A 22,924-nucleotide genomic window follows, 5' to 3' on the forward strand; every position below is an offset into this window, starting at 1 on the left:
TTATCTTCAAGCACAGGGGACATTAGACATAGCAAGGAGTTGCTCTAATCAGGTGCCTTGAAAGATCTGAAAAATGACAGCCAGCAGCTAAATGACAAAAAAGGATGCTTTTTAAAAAGCATGTAAACTCGAAAAGCACAGTAATCTGGGTCCACTTGTATGCAGGCAAACTGTACTCACACTTCAACAGACCATATTAGGAGTGATATTCCTAATGATGACTTTGAGTCATCAACACAAGGTTAGATTATGTTAAGAGATATAGATTAGATTTTAAATTTGCAGGAAAAAAATGAAAGGTCCTTTGAGATAATCTAGGCCAGTCCTCTCATTTTACAGATGAGAGAATTGAGACATTAAGAAGTTAAATGATATTTAATTTAATTAAGTAGGGAAGTCCATTATATGTCTTAAAAATATTTGCATCCAAAATTGCTAAAATAAGGTTTTTCATAGTTAAAAGGGATAAATTCTCAGTTACAGGAAAATCTTGAGAGTTCTTGACAGATGAGATTTTATATGGTTTATTCTCATAGAAAACCTTATTCTGACACTAAGATTGAGAAACAGGAATAACATTCATGTTATCTATGTCAATGCAAACTTTTACATTTGGTTCTCTAGGCACTAAGATTCAGCTTATATACACTAAAGTTTTATTAGTGCAGGGTTTTTTTTTCCCTAGCTCCCTTTGAAAAATTAAGATGTGGTTATTATAAATCATTCATCTCTACTGTTATTTTAACAACCATTGGGAATATTCTGTGTTCTCTTTAGCCTGAAAATTGGACCAAGATCCCTTGGACAAAACTTCTTTTAACTAAAGATACATTTAAGGAATCTTAAATGCCCAAGTGAAGCAATTAGGACCCACATTGAGGAAATGTTACCTCCATGGGTCTGCCAAAACTTCAGGGAAAACTCAAGAAAGTCATACATCAAAACATTAAATCAAGATTACTGGACTATCACATCCAAAAGCCTAATGTTGTTAATTTTCCCCTCTCCTTTTTTCTCTTTTATTTAATCAGTTACTAAGCTTTGCTGATTGTTCTTTTATACGATCTTTTACCTTTATTCCCTCTTATTTATTTCCAATATTATTACTAGAATATAGATATTTATTTTTAACCTGCTTGAACTAATGCAATAAATTTTTCAGCCTTTTGGTCTTCACTTAGACCCTCCTATCATTGTGAATGTGTTTTATTACCGTTAATATGTTATAAAGGTTCATTAAGTTTTGCCTAGATTTTGTCTCCATGATATCTGGCAGGCACTTTGATGACTGCCAGATGAATCACTCAAAGCTCAAGGAGTTTAAAAAAATTTAAACTCTAAAGTTCCTAAGAGATTTAAATCCATGATCTTATAATCCTATTTTATTTTGTTCTCAATGAGTTTTCCCAGTCTTTTCCCATCTTCCCTTGCCTACTTCCTTTCTTCATTATGATTTTCCTTTTCTTTCTGTTTTTACAAGTCTGTATATAATTAATCTATAAAACATAATCTTTTCTCAAATTAACATAATTAAGTATAATAAATTTCTTTAGTAATACTGGATAAGCAAGATTTAATCTGTTTAACTAAAATCATGTTTTGTTTCAATAGTGTTAAGCTAATACTAAGTTGTCCAGCATACCTAGGACACATAGTTCCCTCTTCACTTCTGCCTTTTAGGATCCTTAACTTCCTTTAAGGCTCAACTAAGTTGATGTCTCCCCCTGGAAATCTTTTCTAGTTCCCTATTCCTATTTCCCTACTTCTAAGTGCTCTTCTTCTCCTCCAATAATCTTGTTTATTTATGTTTAAATGTTATATATCTGTAGAAGAGCTGGGAAGCCCCTTGAAACAAAGATAACTACATAAAAGATTTTTCTGCCTCTGCTTTATTCGAGTCCACTCCCTCACCCCCAATACATTTCTCACACCAGCCAACAGATCAGTGTTCCTTGACCCATCATGTCACAGTTCTGTTCCAAAATCTTCAGTGACTCCTTAGGGCCTACCTAGTGAAGTTTAGACTCCTTTGACTTACAAGTAAGTCTGTTATAATCTGTTGCCAGAATGCTTTTATGGCCTTATAACACTCCTTTTTATTCACTCAAAGCTTCAGCCAAGCTAGATCATGACCTGTCCCCAAACATGCCCACCAACTTCCTCCCTTCTTGCTTTTGTTTGGGCCATTCCCAATTTTGGAATGTATTCCTTTCCCCTTCTTGATTGAATGTCTATCAGTCCTTTAAAGCCCAACTTAAATGCTATCTTTTTAAGGAAACCTTTCTTTTTTTTTTTTTTCCTCATAACATTTTATTTTTCCAATTACATGTAAAGATGGCTTTTGACATTCATTTTTGTTAAGATCCTACCTCCTCTCCAAGACAGCAATCTGGTATACATATTTCAAGAAAACCCTTCTTGATCATTTTGGTAATAATTATTCTCCTTGTACCTCATGTTGTACTTTGTTTTATACTTATTCATTTATTTTGAAACACTGTATATTATAGATATGTGTTTAGCTCCTATTGTCTTCTAAACAATATGAAACTGGATGACTTCTTTCTCTGGTCCTTTCTATGTCTACATCTATGAGTCAAGACAATAAGTTCTATGAGAGTGGGGTCTCAGATAAGTTTCAGATCCACCTACCTCCTGTCACTTGGATTTTCCAAAAACTATCTCATACAGAAATTTTTGGGAACAAAGGAGATTGGTTGTATAGAGCAAAGCTTCTTAAACTATGGGTCATGACTCTATATGGGATCATGTAACTGAATGTGAGGGTTGCAAAAATTATGATTTATTATCATTAAATGTTTGATTTAAATCCCTCTTTCATATACCTATATAACCAGGGGTGCATAAAAATTTCTCAGGTGAAAAGAGGTTATAAGAAACCCTGCTACAGGGAAAGGCAAGATTGTAACACCAAAGGAAGTGAGAAATATTATTGATTCCTTGACATATAAAATGATCTGGTAAAATAGTTCTTTGTTTCAGAGAAGTCCATCCTACAACAAAATATAATGAGCTCCCTGAAGATTCTCTGATTCTCCATGATGTCACCAAGAGTTTTGCTTCTCTACATACCTGCCCCTAACATGGAAGTAGGGTAACCATGGGGCATATGTATGTGTATTTATAATGTGTGTGTGTGTGTGTGTGTGTGTGTGTGTATACATGAATGTATGAAGCAATGAATGACGTTTCTATTTATGTATGGGTCTCTGTTTATGTTTATATATGTCTTCAGTATGCCAGCATCAATTAAAATTCTTATTTTAAAAACCCCAGTTAGTTTGTAAAACAAATGACAATGATCAGATATTTACTTGCAATTTTTTTATTCTTCCTTTCTGACTCTTGACATTGGCTAGTTTGGGGCATTGCTGATTTTAAAGCCAACAAAGAGTTAATTCTTGTTTCATCCCTGTAGGAAAGATTAAAAACACTATTACATACCTGTGGACAAATAAACCCTGCCCCATACATGATGCTCCTCATAGAAGAAGAAAAAGCATCTTTGGGGATGAGGTTATCTGCAAAGATCATCATGAAGTTACTGAAGACGGTTAAATGGAAGACTTGAAAGAAATTCATTGCCAAGAAAAGCAGAAAGTTTTTCTGGGTCAATATCTGTTTGGTCAGCAAGATGACTGAGGCCCAGGAGAGCTCCGGCTGGCTTTCTGAGATACTGGTTTCTCCAGGGCTTCCTTTAAGTTCATAGTGACTCATACTGTAAATACCAGTATAGAAAAGGCAGGCAGTAGCAAGAACAGCAATGACAATGGAAAAAGCCTGGAAATGGGGTAAATTCTCCATGTTATCGGAGATAAGGCCACAGAAAAGTATACTGGTAGATCCCACTAGTGACGCCACTTGGTTATATTTAATAAGCTGAAGCCGGCTCTCGTGCCGAGTGGAGATCTCTGCAAACAGGGCACATTGGGCTAGCTGTACAAATGTCAACATGCCATCAAAAGCACATAGGGATACCACAAGGTGAAGTCCACTAAGCCAGTCACCTTCACGGTAGTGTTTCCAAGGGAACCAAGGAAGCAGGAACGCCAAAGCATAGAAAGGAGCACCGTACAAGATAGCAATCTGACGTCCTGAACAATAAGATGCCTTGGCGTTGTCTTGAAGATATCCAAAAAGAGGGTCATTAAGAGCATTCCAGATCATAAAAATTACCTAAGAGGAAAAAAAAAGATTCAGGATTTTTTAATTAATGCAGAAAAAACTAAAAACAGCCCCAAACTTTTTTTTTTTTTTTAATGTAATCAAGTATTTATTGTTTCGACTATGTTCCTATTGACACAGCAGATAGAAGAGCTATCCTGGAAGGCATAGCTATGCCACTGAAGAATACAAGAAGTCTCAGTTGTCTTGTGCATTTGTTAGTAAGATATAAAAGATGTTTTCTAGCAATCTTCTGTTTCTATGATTATGAAGTTTTTTCCAGAACCAGCAGAGGGCATGCATGTTAAAACTGTAATATCCCTTTGAGCTCCATATTGATGGAACTAAGGCATTAACAACCTGGTTTGTGATTATATAACTCTACCAGGAAAATTAAGATATCAATTTTTACTTCCTATAAAGGAATCAAGATGGTATTATCAAAAATGAATGCAAAAATTCTAGAAAATGGTTTCTACCATTCTAAATCTTATAAGTCTCTTCTTTTATAATTTATCCATTTTCTGACCAATGTCCAATGTCTATTAGTTTCAACATAATTTATAAATATCTATAAATAGCCTTATAAAAGGAAGTTAGTAGGTCAATATTTGTTTCTTTTGCGCGCGCACACACACACACACACACACACACACACACACACACACGTCTTAAACCTTAATTATCTAGCCTTATCAGAGAATGAACTATACTTAAGTGATATTCTACTAGGTATTAAAATTGTTTATTTTTGACAAAAATTCACTGTGTATTTCCCTTCTGCTTAATTGTTTATTAAGCAGAAGGGAAATAACACAGTGAACTTCTCACTGGCACAGGGAATTTTCAGTAAAGAAACCCTCAATTATTACAAAGAACAAGTGCTCTTCACCTTTGCCTATGGCACTAAGAATTTAAGTGACTTAAGGATCATAGAGCCAGAATTTCCTAAAGTTGGGGCTGGAACTCTGATTTAATTTAAAGTCCAGCTCTTTATTCATTACACAAAGCTGCCTTTAAACAATATATATTGAACATAATTCAACCTTTTCTTGATCATTAAACATCACTATTATAGACATATATTATTATATAGAGTAATACCATAGTTCTGGGTAGTTTTGTTTATTTTGTTTGTTTTTTTTTTTTTTTTTGCCATCTCCCTTGCTGCCTGTCTCCTAAAACAAATGCCTTCTAGTTGTTTCTAATATACTACATACAAGGAAATCATATAATTAAGCTTAAAAAAACCTCATACCAAGTAAGAATCAACAAGGCTCTAAGTCAGGGGTTTTCTTTTGTACCATGAACTCCTGGAAGTTTGGTGAAACCTCCTTCTCACAGGAATGTTTTTAAATACATTAAAAAAACACACACAAGGTTGTAATGGAAACCAATAATAGTGAAATAGTTATAAAAATTTTTTAAACAAGTTTTCAGAATCCAAGTTATAAGTCCTTGGTCTTATAATTGTGGAGGAGAGGGAGATATCAGAGTTAAGTGAGTTGTCCAAAGTCATACAGCTAGTGTCTAAAAACTGGATCTGAACTCAGGTTCTCCTAACTCCACGACAATGGCTCTATTTACTGTGACATCTCACTGCCCTGGTTTTATGATCATTACAGGAATGAAACTTTTAGTTCTAGAACAAAGGCTTTGTAAGAAATGTTTTTATTGGAGGCAGGCCTTTTTCTTTCTTATTCATGGTTTTATATATTAGTAATGGGACGAAATTGTTAGATGACTTATTGGTAAACAAATGGATTGTTATCGTTAGCAAATGTTTCTGTATTTATGCCAACCAGTTTCAACCTCCTGCTTGAAGTATTTTATTCATCCTAAACAAGTGGGTAATTAGTTTTTTAAAAGACTGCATTAAATGAGTATTTATGGAATTATCATTTGATAACTTGGAAGATTTCACAACTAAAGCATTCCAAACTGCTTTCCACATTGTAAATTGTATATATAATTCCAACAGACTTTCAGGGAATAGTTCACACTCACATCCCATTAATTATTACATTGTTATAGAGGAGAAGCATCTTGTCCAAAAGCAAAGGACCAGGGAAGAACTCTCTTACCTGAGATTGGTGAAAGGCAGCTTCTGAAATCTTGTATCGCTTCAAAAAAAGCTGCATGTAGTAAAAATTAAAGACTGTATTCATCATCATTGTCCCTAGCGTAGTCATGGAATATGCCAGAGCATTGGCATGAACTCGTACAAGCTTCATTTTCCATGCAGAATACTTCTTGTTCCCTTTGTTATAAACAAAAATAAAAAGATTTTCATTCTACAAGTTACTAAAAGTATCACAAAGTTTGAGAGAAGCAAAAATCTCAGATGCTAGTATATTTAATCACACTGAGAACATGAGGTTAAATAAAGCCATACAATTTTGAATGAGAATACAAGACAATATTAAAAAAAATTAATATGGGTGTCCATTTAATCCATTTAATGGATTGAGATTTTTACTCAAAAAATGTTAATACTGAAAAATATAGAAAAATCAAAATGAAGTGATACAAAATTAAGCAGAACCAATAGAACACTACAACATACAATTACTATAACAATGTAAACAAACTCACCAAAAAAAAAGTGAATGTAGCAAAATTAGAAGTTTAAATAAATACGGTTTAAAATAAGAGATCTGAGAAATCACTCCCACCCACTTCTATCTCCCATTACAAAGGTAGGAGGTCCATAAGTATATAGTGCACACATTTTCAGACTTTTTCAATGATTTTTCAGCTTCTTTTTATTTGTTAAAAAATATTTATTATATGAGACAGTTGTCTGGGAGGGGGAGAGATATTAGGGAAAACCATGGTGACACAAAAACTACCAACACATCAATGAAAACTTACTTTAAAAAAAAAAAAGAGCCTTTGCTTAGTTTTAACACATTAATTTGCATATTGCTTACTATGAAAAATATATCAAAATTATCTTTCATATTTATAAAATCCCATTGGTATTGGTATATATGGCATATGCTGTATTTGTGGCAATATTCACATAGACATTTTTTGCAGCAAATGTTTTCAAAGATGATCACCATTTGCTAAGGAAATTTAACTCATGTAAATCAGCCAACAAAAAAAGAAAAATCAAATCAGTCTGCCTTGAAATCACCGTAGCTAATAAACATTTGATCTATCTGCTAAGCAGATATATGTGTAAGCCACAGAACATAGAACATATACTCTTTTGTAGAATCTTATGGATAATGATGGCAAAAAGACTGCAATCAGTAATACCTCACAAAATAAGGATTTATTCATGGAAAATGGAAAAGCCAATTTTCAGAAAGTTTGGCAAGAGAATCAATTCAATAAAATCAACCTCGGAACTCATGAAGATGAATACCAGAGGATTATAAACAGATTTCCCCCCCCCCAAAAAAAAAAGTGGGAAAGTCAAATTTTCTAAAAAAAAATTTTTCTTCATCAATGGCAATAAACCTAATGTCAATCTGAATATACTACATGATGAACAGAAATGAAAGGAAAATAAAGATGGAAATATCATCTAAAATAGAAGTCTACAGAGAGAAGTTCAACATGGAGATGACAAAATCTTGAGATTGCTATGATGCTAATTCTCAAGACATTCAAAAGAGGAAAGGATACAAAATATTTGGAAAAATCAGGGACTTCATTCCATTTCTAAAAGGCAATAGGAATATAAGGATGTCAAAAACTATCACCAACAGCTCTACTTTCTCATTTCTATAAAATCTTCATGAGAATTACCTAAACAGGGATTAACTGTATCTTTGAAATTAATAGGAAGGGAACAGGCAGGCTTTCACAAAGATATATATATAGATATATATATATATATTCATTAGTAAATAACATTTTTATAGTCACAAATAGATTGAAAGGTGCAAAAAAATATAAGCTTTCAATGGAGAAGCAGAGTTAAGACAGTAGAGTGAGAAAAAGCATTTTGCCTAGCTAACCTAGATCCACAATCATCTAGGAAATGCACCAAACCAAATTCTGATAGGGAAAGTCAAGAAAAAGTTAGCATTTTTTTTCAGCCTAGGATAGCTTAGGGAAATGGAGATCTGCAGACAATGGCAAAAGGGACTAGCCAGGAGTAAGCAAAATAGCAGTGGAGGAGAAAGTATTCTGGCACACAGGGATGGGCAAAAGGCCCAGATAGAGCATGACAGCAGGAAGAACCAGGGCAAAAAGAAATCCCAGGGGGTCCTGAAATAGTGCGAGGTGCAAGATGCCACCTGCCAGCTTTGTTGCTCATTACCTAGTCCTAGGACACAATTATAGGGAGAAGAGGAGCATAGTGAATTATACTGAGCAAGGAACAAGTTTGAGAAACATACCTGTGTGGCTCTGAGTCCAAAGGGAGTTAGCTGTTAGAATCCTAGTGTTAACTGAATGGAATTGATAGAAACCGTGCTTATGTGCTTGGGTTTACTTTGGAGTTCACACCTTTGGGAGATTTCACACATTAGAGGTCACACATTTAAGAAAGTTTGCACATTGGCTCACACATTGGAGTTCACAAGTAGGGAGATATCCAAGTTTATACCTCCCATAATCCCACTCTTGGAGGAGGAGTCAACCTTTGAGTTTACACCTCTAAAAGAGCATAAAAAGGAGCTGAGTCAGTGGATTCAGTTCAGTTCAGAAGATTGACAGAGTGAAAAGAGAGTTAAGGAGATTGAGAAACTAATCTGCAGTCGGACAGAACCAAGATTCAGAGAGAGCTGGAGGCTGAAGAGCTCTCTGAACCAAAGAAAGCTAACTGGGCTATTTTGGAAGAGAGAATAAAAGATTTGAACTTTTATCAGCTGGCTGCGTTTGAGGTGATTATTACTCTGAACTGAAACTAAGGATGCCTCCAGAACCTCCGCCGAGAAACCTGCTCCCAGAGAACCATCATATTCTAGAAAAGAAGAACACTACAGTTAGCACTCCCAGTGCAGCTAACAGTGATTAAATCAAGCAGTAGTCTAATGACATTCACCTGTGGACAAGCCAACAGATCCAAACCTGGGTCAGGACTTTGCAGAGTTCAGACCAAGAGACTCAGATTCCCTGGATCATATATATCATTTGGGAGATGTGAAAAAAAAAATGAATAGTTTGGTGAAAGAAGCACAAAAATTACTAAAGAAAATAACTCTTTGAAAATTAGAACTGGCCAAATAGAAGGTAATGAATGATTACATGAGATCCAGAAATAATAAAACAAAGTACAAAAGGCTGAAAAAATAGAAGAAAATATGAAATGTCTCACAAGAAAAATAATTGATCTGAAAAATAGATCAAAACAAACATTTAAGACTCATTGCATTACCCCAAAGCAGTGAACAGAAACAAAAAAAGTCTAAACAACATATTTTAAAAAACAATAAGAGAAAACTGCCTAGATAGCTTAAAACTAGAGAATAACAAAAAGCTATTAAACTATGATTATTCTTTGATCCAACAATTCCACTACTAGTTCTATACTCCACAGAGAACAAAGAAAGAGAGAAAAGATTATAACAGTCCTTTTTTAAAGGGAGAGAACTGGGAACTGTATGGATATAGCTGAAGAAGTTATGCTATATAAATGTGATGGAATACTACTGTACTTTCTTTCAGAAAAATCTGGGAATACTTATATGAAATGATACAAGATCAAGTGAGTAGAACCAATAGAACAATTTATACAATGATAGCAATATTGTAAAGATAATCTGCTTTAGAAGACTTAGTAACTCTGATCAACATAATGAATTACAATTCCAAAGAACACATGATGAAATATGTTATTCACCTCCAGACAGAGAATTCATGCATTCAAAGTACATATTTTCTTCTTTTCTTTTCTTTCTTTTTCTGGACATGTCTAATTCAGAAATGTATTTCATATGATTATATATGTTTTTGCTTTCTTAATGAGTGGAAGAGAGAGAATTTGGAATTAAAAATAAAACAAGCTTGATTTTTTTTAATTGAAGAAAAAATAAAAGGAAAAAAGTAAAAATTAAAAGAATCCATTGCCAACTTCCTGAAAGAAATTCCAAATGAAAATTCACAGGAATATTATATTCAAGATCTAGAGCTCTTAGATGATCAGAAAAATTCTGTAAGGAGCCATAAAGAAAGAATTCAAGTACTACAGAGTCACAGTAAGGATCACAAAAGATTTAGCAGTCATCACAGAAAAGTAATAGAATGCTTAGAATATGATATTCTAGAAGGCAAAGAGTCGAGTTTTACAAGAATAACTTTGAAAATCATATTATTATTAATATGAGGCAAAACAAAGAAAAATATATGCATGATATACATATATGTTCACATATGATATACATGCATGACATGTATGTATTTTTTCCCTTGTCACAGAGATCATGCAGAACAAATATAAGGGGGTTCCCAATAAATGGAAATTGGCCTCTTTGAGGTGTCATTTTTCTGATTATATTAAGTCTTAGAAAACTGTACAGCTTCCCTAAATTAAGTATATAATCATTCAGAAGAATTTGGCCTTGAACACCTATTGTCCAGTCTATAATATACAATTGAAAGGACAAGTAAGAAAACTAGTACTTTAGAGTGTGTGTGCATCTTAAGATAATCACTAGGTCCCAAAATGAATAGTTGGTTTATTTCAGGTATTGTGCAGCACCTTTAATGACTGCAACTTTTCCCTTGTTACAAAGAATAAAAATCCTGCCTTCTTGTTCTATCTCTGCTTATGTCTAGTCAGACCTCACTTAACTCTATATTACCATCTAATTCTTCCATTCTTACTTCCTTTCAACATTCCTACTGAAAAGTGCTGGCAAAAATCACAAGACCATGCTCAATGAATCAACTACAAGTTTGTTTATTTCAATTGTCATCTTTCCATAGCAAGGCAATATTTTTATTCTTCCCTAGTTGATTAGCTCAGTCTCAAAAGATACTGTTCTGAACTTTCTCTTTTTAAGGGTATTATGTTGCTTGATCTTCCTGCCTCTCAACAGAAGGCCTTGCCTCATATTCTATTTACTCAGGGGGAAAAGACCATTTTTGGTGAGCTTCTTATTATTCTCTACACCTCAAAAATCCTTGACATAATTCTTCTTTCGTTCCTTCTTTTACTCCATTCTCTGATAATTAGGAAGCCCTTCTCCCCAAATTCAGTCTCTATAGTTTCTAATTTATGTACTCCAATAGCTTGCCTCCAAACCTATCCTCCACTTCTAATTTTCAATCTTTCACTATTGATGAATTCTTTACTTGCTACTTATAAACATTCCCTAGCCTTAAAAAAAACTTTTAAAACATTATCCTACTGCTCATTGATTGGGAAATGACTGAACAAGTTAAAATATACAAATGTAATGGAAAATTATTGTGCTATACAGAGGTATCAAGCTGCACTCACAAACCTGGTCAAAATGTTAATTAGAAAATATTTTTTAAAATAAATAAAAATATAATTGAACGTTAATATGTGGTTTTCTAAGTCCCCACAAAGATCCCTATATATGGTTTAGTTCCTATTTGAATTTGACACCACTAGTGTAAACAATAATGAATAGATTTGATTCCATCAAACAGAAGATTTTATATTTTACCATGGAGGTAACAAAGAGTCACTGGAGTTTACTAAGTAGAGTGCATCTGAACTTTAAGGAAATCACTTTGGGAGGTGAATGAAACATGCATGGAAGTAAGGATGAATTAGTGGCAGGCAGACCACCAGCAGGCTATTGCAGTAGTCCAGGAATGAAGTGATGAGAGCTTCCATCAAGGTGTTGGCATTTATCAGGAGAGATTGTTGCAAAGATGAAATCAACAAGTCTTGAGAACAGATTACACCTGGGGGCTGGGGAGAGTGATTGATATTGAGGAGTCCAGGAGATCTCCTAGATTGGGGAAGCTAAAGGACTAGGAAGGTGGTGATCCTCTTGATAATATTGGGAAGTTTGGAAGGGGAGAAGTTTGGGGAGAATGAATTGAGTTTAATTTTGGACATGTTGAGTTTATGATGAGAGCTCTCATAAGTTTAGTAGTCTCTACACAGATGTCTCTGCAGCCAGCCTTAGTTTTTCTTCTAAGCATCAACTGCCTTATTGAATATTCTCATTCCCCAAATCAAAATATCCACTCACTATCTTTTCCCCAAAATCTATCCATCCTCTAAACTTCCTAATTTTTGAGGGCTTTTCTATCCTTTTAAGATACCCAGTTTCACAATTCTGGGGATCATTCTCAACTCCTCTCTTTCTTCTTCCTTCAAATAACCAACCAATTCCCAGGTTTTGTCAATTCTACCTCCACAACATCTTTCAAATACAGATCCTTTTAATTTACATACCACACTAGTTTGGTAGTTTGTCATCTCTCATATAAACAACTGCAAATGATTTCCTAACTGGTCTCACTGCCACCCATCTCTCTATTCTCTATGTCCTTCTCCATAAAGCTGCCAGGAATATTTTTAAAATGGACTCATCATCATGTCAACCCCCTGCTCAAAAGCTCCAATGGCTCCTCCTTCTCTGTAAGACAAAATATAAATTCTTTCTTTTTGTCATTTAAAGCTATTCATTATAATCTGGTTCATGCTTACCTTTTCCCATTTATACATTACTCTCCTTTACATATTTTATGTTTGATCCACTTAACTATTATTTGTGCAGGACATACCATCTTCCACCTTCATGCTTTTCCCCAAACTGTTTCCAGGGTATAAAATATACTCTCACTTTGACTAAATCAGCAGCAGCAGTAGCAGCTGCTTCCATAACTCTAAGCCCACCGAACGTAAGGGGGTTGAACAACTGATCAAAAGGAAACTGGGGGGGGGGTGTCTCTTTGCTGGTACTGGAGGCAGTATTTTGCTTTGATCATAGTCAGATCTGGGTCGTGGTCCTAGGTGGCAATTCCAGAGAGAGGAGAAACACTAGCACATTAGAGGTTACAGAAAACAGTACAGCAGGGACCCTTATCACAATTCCAGAGCAGAAAAAGAGTGCTTGTGGTCACTCACAGAGCAGAGCACAAGCAGGAGAATAATAAATGTATCTCTCCTTACATCATACTACCAGAAGAATCTCTGAAAACAACTGCATAAACAGTCCCACCTCAACAAAGAATTAAAAGACAAAAAAAAAATTGAAAAATGAGCAAACAACAGAAAAAAATTTCTAATCACAAAACATTACTATGGTGACAAAGAAGATCAAGACACACACTTAGGAGAAAACAGCAAAGTCAACGATCCATCATCTAAAGCCTCAAAATAAAAATACAAATTGGTGCCAGGCCATGGAAGAGTTCAAAAAGGATTCTGAAAATCAAGTATGAGAGGTAGAAGAAAAACTGGAAAGAGAAATTAAGAGTAATGCAAGAAAATCATGAAAAAGAGTCAATAGCTTGGTAAAGAAGACAAGAAAAAACACTAAAGAAAATAACACTTTAAAAAACAGAATAGGCCAGATGAGAAAAAGAGTTACAAAAAGCTAATGAGAAGAATGCTTTGAAAAGCAGAATTGAGCAAATAGGGGAAAAGGCACAAAAATTCACTGAAGGAAAAAAAAACTCCTTGAAAAGTTAAATTGGCCAAAGGGAAAAAGAGTGAGTAATGCTTCAGTCTATATTAAGTTTTTTGCCTAGGGAAGGATTCCATTTTTCATTGTAAATTCTTCAGAATTGTCTTGAATTATATTGTACTGCTAAAAATAGCTAAGTCACTCACAGGTGATCTCAAAATATTGCTGTTACTTTGTAATAGTGAGTACACTTTGCATCACTTCATGTAAGTCTTTCTAGGTTTTTCTGAGAGCATCTTGCTTATCAAGTAAGAAAAAAGGTTGCAGTGGAGACTGGTTCCAGATCAGAATCCAGAATTCTGTGCATTCAATGACGAAAATTGGATTTCAATATTCATTCTTGATGAATAGTATGAACTAATAACTAAACTTGGAGTTCTGAACTTGGCTGTCATGTAAATATTCTCTGGGACTTTGATCAACTCATTTATGCTTCAATTTAACCATATGCAAAATAAATTAATGTTAAACTAGCACATGGAGTTTGAAACTTCATGTGCTAGTTTAACATTAATTTATTTTTTAATTTAAGAATTCATTATTTAAGAATTCTTTTAAATGTGCTTTTCCTCCCCTTTTAACTTTAAAGAGTGTTATATATCCCATTTTTTTCAATTTCCTTTTAACCTACTAAACTATTTAGTTGTTATATTAGATTATTATGTCCCTACATTCTAATTGAAGCAAATAACAGACAATTATCCAAATAACTTCACAAGGAAAAAAAGGCCCATTCTCTGCTCTGACTTAGAAGGTCTATCATCGGACTATTCAGACAGAATAACTCAGGTGATTTGGGCTTAAGTCTTTTTTGCCTAAATAACTCAGATAATTGAGAAGGTAAAGAATAATGATTTGATTTGAATTTGAATTTGAATTCACCAGGCCTTTTCTTTAATTTTATGCTTGTAGATAATATACCATAAAGGTATTTTTGTCAATGGAGAGAATGTAGACTCAAGCTAATGTGCTGCAAATTTGTCAAGGAGAAAACCTTGCCACGAATTCAGAAAGTTGAAATAGAACTTATAAGCTATATTCAAGTCATCAAAAACTAGACTTTTAAAAGGCACTTTTTTCCCCCTTGACTTTGTATTAGATATGATGATTTATGAAGCATGACCTACTCTACTAATTCTGACTCAGAAGTCAAATGGTAGTAAAATCATTCTTTTTAAGTTCAAAATATTAGACAAATCTAGTGGAAAAAATAGCCATAAAGAAATTGAGGACCCAAATAGAATCTTAGTAAAGCTGAATATGATAGATCTCTGATTATTGGATAGGAATAGAAAACATAAATATTTCTCACCTGAGCATGGCATTTTTAAAAAAATCTGTCTTCTAGGTGCAGCCCTGAGACCCTTTTAGGGGGCCTGTGAAGCCAAAATTATTTTCATAGTAATACTAATCACTATTTATAATATGGGGCAATATTGGTAGAATAATTCATAAAATCAAAAGCTCTTTAGGGAGAGATCCTTGAAATTTTTTAACAATGTAAAGGAGTCCCAAGATCAAAAAGTTTTGGGAACAGCTGTATGGAGCATAAACACCTCACAAATGCAGAAAAGAAGAAATATTAAGCACATCCTTTCTTGACCACAATATAATAAAAATTATATTTAATAAAAGGCTATTGAAGAAAGGATTAAAAATCAACTGCAACTAAATAACTTATTGCTAAATAATGATTGGGTTATAGAAAAAAATCATAGAAACAATAGATAATTTCATTAAAGATAATGATAATAATGAGAAATTATATCAAAGTTTTGAGGATGCTGCCAAAGCAATATTTAGTGGAAAGTGATGTCTAAAAACCCTTTCAGCAATAAAAGAAAGAATAGATTAATGAACTGAACAAGCAACTAAAAGAAACCCTAAAAAACCAAAAAGTTTTAAAACCTCAATTAAATACTAAAATAGACATTCTAAAACTCTAAGGAGATATTAACAAAACTGAAAGCAAGAAAACCATTGAATTATTAAAATTAATCAATTTAACCAAAAATTAAGAGAAAAATGAAATGACCAGTATCAAAACTGAATAAGAATTCACAATGAATAAACAATAACAATTATTAAAAACTATTTTGCACAGTTATATGACAATAAAATGGACAAATAAAAATGACAAATATACAAATACCTAGATTAATGGGTTAAGAAATAGAGAACTTAAATAACCTAATCTCAGAAAGACATCAAACAAGCCACAAATGAAATCTTAAAGAAAAAAGGACCAGGGCCAGATGGATCCAAAATATATTAGATATTCAAATAATTAATTCCAATGATATACAAAATGTTTGCAAAAATAGCAAAGGAAAGAATGCTGCCAAATGTTTTCAACGATACCAAAATATATAGTCTTGATACCTAAACTAGGGAGAGTTGAAATAAAGAAAGAAACCAATATCCCTAATGAATACTGATATAAAAATTTCAATGAAAACAATAGCAAAAAAGCTACAAAAAAAAATATATATATATATATATATATTGACATCAATAAATGAATAAGCATTAAAAAGGTGAGAGAGTTTCCAGTTTTTCCATATTCCCTCCTACATTTATCATTATCTTTTATTGGGACACTAATGCATTGTTGGTGGAATTGTGAAGTGATCCAACCATTCTGTCAAAGGGCTGTCAAACTATGCATACACTTAGATGCAATAGTGTCTCTACTGAATCTGTATCCCAAAGAGATCATAAAAAAGGGAAAAGGACTCACATGTGCAAAAATGTTTTAGCGTGGCAAGGAACTGGAAACTGAGTAGATGCTCATGAATTGGGGAATGGCGGAATAAGTTATTGTATATGAATGTAATGAAATATTGTTGTTCTATAAGAACTGATAACAGGTACATTTGAGGGGAATCAGTGAGCACAGAAGAGTGTGGTCCAAGGATCTCTGCAGTTTCTTGAAACATTTTCAGGTGGTCTACAAAATCTAAACAAAATTTTCACAATAATACCAAGATAATATTTGCTTATTAAAATACTCCCTCTTTTCCAACTTTATATCTGTGTGAGGTTGGATTTCCTTCACAGACTTTAAACAAAACAACATTTCTTAAAAGATTGAATGCAGAAGCACGTATCAGAATATATCTATTAAGCCAGACATTAAAGAAATTTGCAAAAATATATAAAACAATGCCATTCTTCTCTTATGCCACTCATTTTTTTGAACATGATTATTTTTCCTAAAATGTTAAGTGCAATGGAGTCGTTACTTTTGAATGAATAAATATTTATTCATTAAAATATTTATCAGTTTTCCTATATTATAAAGTGTTAATCATCAAAATCATTTGGTACCAGCTAAGCAACAGCATGATGGATCAGTGGAATAGAATGGGTTCACAAGACACAACTGTCAATGACTATAAGCAATCTCCTGTTTGATAAATCCAACTTCTGGGATAAGAACTCATATTTGACTAAAAGTCCTGGGAATACTGAAATACATGACAAAAACTAAGCACTGACCTATATAACATATAATACCCTATATCAAGACAAGGTTGAAATGGATTCATGATTTATACATAAAAGGTGATACCATAAACAAATTAGGAGGACAAATGATAGTCTACCTCTCAGATCTGTGGAGAAGAAATTTATGCCCAAAGAAGAAGTAGAAAACATCATGAAATGCAAAATTGATCATTTTGATTACATTAAATTAAAAAGAGTTTGTATAAATAAAATCAATGCAGCCAAGATTAGAAGGGAAGCAGAAAGCTGGGGAAAATTTTTTTTACACCCAGTGTTTTTGATAAAGGCTTCATTTATAAAACACATAGAGAATTGACTCAAGTTTATGAGTATACAACTGATAAATGGTCAAAGGATATGAACAAACAATTTCCAGACAAAGAAAATTAAAGCCATTTCTAGTCATCTGAAAAAAATGCTCTAAATCACTATTAATTAGAACAAAGCAAATTAAGATAACTCTACCGTACCACTTCACACCTCTTAGACTGGCTAAAATGACAGGAAAAGATAATGATAAATGTTGGAGGGAATGTGGGAAAATTGGAACACTAATGCATTGCTGGAGTTGTGAAATAATCCCAACTATTCTGGAGAGCAATTTGGAACTATGCCCAAAGGGCTATCAAACTGTGCATACCTTTTGAGTCCAGCAGTGTCTCTATTGAATTTGTATCCCAAAGAGAACATAAAAGAGAGAAAAGGACCCATATGTGCAAATTTGTTTGTAGTAAATAGATGCCCACCAATTGGGGAATAGCTGAATAAGTTATGGTACAAGAACATATTGGATGGGTAATTTTTCAGCATTGACTCTTGCAAAACTTTCTGTTCTAACTTTTCCCCTCCTTCCCCCCATCTGCTCCCCCAGAAGGCAGGTAGATCAATACATGTTAAATATGTTGAAGTATATGTTAAATACAATATATGTATATAAAAAATGATGAACTTTGATACCTTAGTCCTTCAATTTCCAAAAACCATGATTTACAAATTAAAAATTCAGTAATCTCTGCTTCAAAGGGTCTCTGTAGTCACCTATTTTTAAATTTGTAGTACCTTTTTTATTTTTATTTTTGACCATGGTTTAATTTCTGCCATTTCAGGTAAAGGAAGTGCACAATAGAGAGAAATGTTTTATCGAGACAATAAAAAGTCAAAGATCAGTAAATTTTTTGCATTTTTAATAATTCCCTCATGGGAAGAAAAATATACTAGAGGTAATCTGTAGTCTGTTATGAGCTCTGGTAGAGCTCATAAAGTCCAGGATTAGCTTTTCCTTTCCAGATCTTTGAAGCCTTGGAGGAATTTCTGAATCAGCTTAGCCATTTCTCAGAGCAAGAAAAAAGAGCTCAGCTAGATATTTTTTTCCTATAAAGAGTATCAGTTCCTGAAATCATATTGACTGCATCACTGAAGAGTCAGCACAAAAGAGAAAGGAAGCAATAAATTTCCAAAAATTCAACCTTATATGCAACGATTTCAGGGCAAAAAACAAAAATTCCCAACTGATGTTATTTCCCATTTATTTAACTCTAAGCTGGCCATTTCTTACAGAATTAAATTCTTTAATTACCTGTGGGTACTCTGCTTAAAGGAACGTAATTTTTTTGTTTTTTTGATAGATGAAACCTCCCAAGATATCCTGGGACTTACTGACTAGATTTCTTTCTTAAGGACCAAATTGGTGATTGGCCAAGAATAGGTCCCAAACCAAGCTCCAAAAGGTCAATTTAACCTAGATTGACTCTAGTCAATTGACTCTAGAAACTAAGTAAAAGGCTCAATTTTTTACCCATCCTTAACCTTAATCTCAGCATGGGCTTTGCCTCAAATTGAGACTCATTAAAAATATTAGCTTAAAGTACATCTAAGTCTCCCACTGTATCTAGGGCCACCTTCAGTCACTCTGATCTATATCTTCCACTAGACCCAGATGGCTCTGGAGGAGAAGGGAGGCAGGGTGACTTTGCACCATCCATCCTCACCTAAATCCACCTCCCTGATGCCATGGATTTCTTGGAGAACAAAGAATAAATAACAAAGTAACAACATTAGTGTTATGGAGCTCCCCCAGCTTTTCCTCCTGAAAGGAACTGCCATGTCTTTTGTCTACAACCTCTGTATTGATGGTGCCCACAGTGACTATCTATAATCTTTAAGATACAACTTTTATTGGAGGTGGATATTTCTTCTTTTTCTAACATTTCTAACATTCACTGAATGAGAGTTATCAACTCTTTTCTTGGGTAAGAATCTGAAATTCATTTGTACTAAAGTAAAATTTCATTGGGTTTATCCATTTTATTTCCAGAAATACATGGGGTGTATCAGTAAAATTTCAGACACCAAAGATAGGAAAAGAATTTGTCAAAAGGTAATAGGCTTGTTTAGTATCCCTGAAAAGTAGCCTACTTTATCAATGCCTAAATCAGTAAATACTACATGAAAATTTGCTAGTCCCTAAATCAGGCCCTGGAAATATTTCAGGTTTTGAGTAGATTATTTCATTAGTTAATCAGTCCTTCTTTGCCAGAGGAAAAAGGGAAGATATGAAACATGGAAATGAATTGTAGTAACTAAAATAAATTGTGGATTTCAATTATCCCCATGACACCTGATATTGATGAGATTAGATTCAGGGAACCAAAACGATGAGATTTGAGTTCCTGGTGGTCAGGGAGTTAAATGATGAGTTTAATGGCAGGTTTGGGGTTCAGAGAACCAAATGAAGAGGTTTGGCTCCCCTAAATCCCCTTAGGATTAATAGAAAAACTAAATTCCTTAGTGGCAAGGTCCTGACAGAGAAGCGAAGTTTCTAGTAGAGAAATCCCGACAGAGAGGTATAAAGTCTTAGGTGGGAGAGTTAAGAGAAGGTAACACTGAAAGAGAACATCATTTCTGCGGGCAGAGGAATAGGGCTACTATGCCAGGAAGAGAGAAGAGAGAAGAAATAGCTTCCTTCCTCCCTCATTATACAAGAGGAAAAAAACCAGAGGTTACAGAGGTAGTTAATCAAGTTTATACAGTTATGTCAGGAGAGCCTGGCCTAGTCATTAACCAAGTTTTTGCCAATGTTTCCTTGGCATGGCATATTTGGTCCTCTGCAAGGACTGAGCCCCAAGTTGGCTCTTATTATCTACAAGCTGGGAGCAGTTCCTGATGGGGCTAAGTACAGTTTGCACTGAATTGAACAGAAAATCTTAGAATTGAATGGAGGTCTCTTCAATTCAATAGGGTTGGAATTCTCCAGCTCAGGGCCCCACCTAGATAACAGAATGAAGCTGTTTGTCCTCAAAGGGATCTTTTACAGAGGCAGGATTCAAGGAAACTCTCCTTGAAGGACTTTTAGAGAGTTTAGGGGCTCCCTCGTCAATATTACAATGTAATCATCAGTTTTCAAACTTCTAGCAGAAGCTTGAATGTGTTAACTAGATAATACAATATATTTAACTTTTACTGATTCCAACTTCAAGATCAAATGAAAACTATCTATTACGACTGCAGGGATGGGGATAGGACAATTCTTTAGAAATATTTGGTAATGTTAACTTGGAACAACTATGTATGTCATGTCACATGAAAATCAACATATATGTAAGTATGATTAATATCATTGTATTTAGGCTATAAGAAATATGCCTTAATCAATTACATTTGTCTCCCTATATATGTGTTACAATTCATTGGCAAAAATTTGGTTAATGACTAGGCCAGGCTCTGCTGACATAACTGTATAAACTTGAGTAACTACCTCTGTAACCTCTGGTTTTTTCCTCTTGTATAATGGGGGAGGAAGGAAGGTATTTCTTAATCTGGGATCCATATTTCAATATAAGTAGTCTAGTGGATAGAGTGCTTGGCCTGGAGTCAGGAAAATATAAATTCAAATTGAGCCTGACATACTTATTGTATGACTCTGGGTAAGTCACTTTACCCTGTTTGCCTCTGTTTCCTCATCTGTAAAATAAGCTGGAAAAGGGAATGGCAAACTACTCTAGTATCTTTACCAGATTGAACAAAAGCAACAATTTTAATATAATTGATTTCCTTGGTAATCCTATGTACTTTATTTTATGCATTTTAAAACATTCTGAGGAGAATTCTGTAGCCTTCACCACTGTTAAAAGTGTCCAGAACTCAAAAAAGTTTAAGAACTCCAGGATTAGACAATCTCTAAAGTCCCTTTAAACTATAAATCTTATAGGTAGTTTGGAATAGTTCTCTAGATTTAAAGAGAGTTCACTGGGCTACTCAGGGTAAGACCTAGTAAAAATAATTAAATAGAAAAAGTTACTTATTCAATGGAAGCTTTTCACAATAAGCTAAGGTGCTTTTATATCTCTATCAACATCCTCTCAGAAAAGAATAAAAAACATATAAAAATTAAAGTGTGAAAAACCAATAATAGCTTAAAATTTTAAGCATTCCTAGGAACATCATCATTTTATCTTAAATGGGTTAATGAAATTTTAAGGGTGCAACAGCCCCACCCATAAAAATAGGTTTGTTGCAGCACCCTTTGAAAACAATCTACCTCTGCCTAAGGCAGGCAAAGATCCCTTAAGACACATTACATAGACTTTTAATGACATCTTTAACATTCGGTCATGATCATTTTACCCTTTGCTGGCTGAGGACGGGATGAGTGAAAAGTATGTTCTGCCAAATCCTCAAGTCAACTATGAGTCAGTAGGGAAAGTATAGTGGCCATGTGAAGAGAATGATGGATAGGATACCAGTACGCCCAAGGGTAAATCAGACAACTTCTTTGAGTCTCAGTTTCTTTCTTTCCCCCCCTTCAATTTCCTATTGTAACAAATGAGCACAATGGACTAGGTGACTTCCAAGGTCCCTTCCAGCTAAATATCAAGGGAATGACAGGAGAAAAATAAAGGGAAAGTTATTCAATATCAAAAGATATTGAACAGATGACCAGATCTGCAAAGACAGCCCCAAGGAAACCTAATCTCAGTGCACCAGGTGGCTCTTAGCTCCTTCCCCTCCCTCCACTTATACTGTACACCATTCAGTTCGACAACAACCTTCCTCTCCCATCGTACCTCACTTCATCCTCACGTACCTGCAGGTGCAAAGGACCTCAAAGGCCATTGAATCGAACCCCCTCATTTGCCGTTTGAGGAAAAGGGGGCCAGCTGGATGAGAACTCCACATCAAACCAGCCCACCAGTTTAAGCAACTCCTTACTCTCTATCCCACGCCTTGTGCTGAACTTCTACCCCTCCCCCCCTTTTTTTGCACACCCCTCATTTCCCTTCCCCACCTCGAGATGAGCCTTCCTCACCTCAGCAATAATAGATCCAGGAGGAAGGGATTTCAACTCCATCATTTACAAGTGAGGAAACTGAGGACCAGACGAGTGAAAGGTTGTGCAAGGTCAGAGCCCGGGTTCTTGGATGCCAGGCCAGGACTCCGTGCTTCGCACCACTATGCACTACCTCAAGTCGCAAGCCCCTCATCCTCCTCATCCTCACTCCCAGGGTGACGTCAGCGAGCCCAGGTGAGTCTCCCGGAGTGTCGCGCATCCCATCGGTGAACACACCTTTTACACCCCCCGCCACCCGGAGCGCTTTTCCGGCCCCTCGCGCCGGGGGGCAGCTTCTTGCCAGCACCCGATTCGGTCCCTGATA

The 22,924-nt window shown here is 34.7% G+C and overlaps 1 protein-coding gene across 5 annotated transcripts in view; it reads right to left on the bottom strand.

Annotated features, from left to right (window-relative positions):
- LOC100917830 (transmembrane protein 180) overlaps positions 1–22,924 on the bottom strand; it is a 48,241-nt gene that overhangs the window by 25,178 nt on the left and 139 nt on the right. Inside the window, exons 1-3 of one of the 5 annotated variants that reach the window (XM_023497433.2) lie at positions 22,579–22,923; positions 6,270–6,445; positions 3,466–4,197 (exon numbers count right to left, since the gene is read on the bottom strand). In XM_023497433.2, the coding sequence (XP_023353201.1) occupies positions 3,466–4,197; positions 6,270–6,419 (882 nt within the window). In that variant the 5' untranslated portion in view covers positions 6,420–6,445; positions 22,579–22,923. The other 4 variants (XM_023497434.2, XM_031942009.1, XM_031942016.1 and 1 more) reach the window with 4 other exon arrangements.

This window comes from Sarcophilus harrisii, chromosome 1 (assembly GCF_902635505.1).
Source record: "Sarcophilus harrisii chromosome 1, mSarHar1.11, whole genome shotgun sequence".
NCBI classification, from domain to species: Eukaryota; Metazoa; Chordata; class Mammalia; order Dasyuromorphia; family Dasyuridae; genus Sarcophilus; species Sarcophilus harrisii.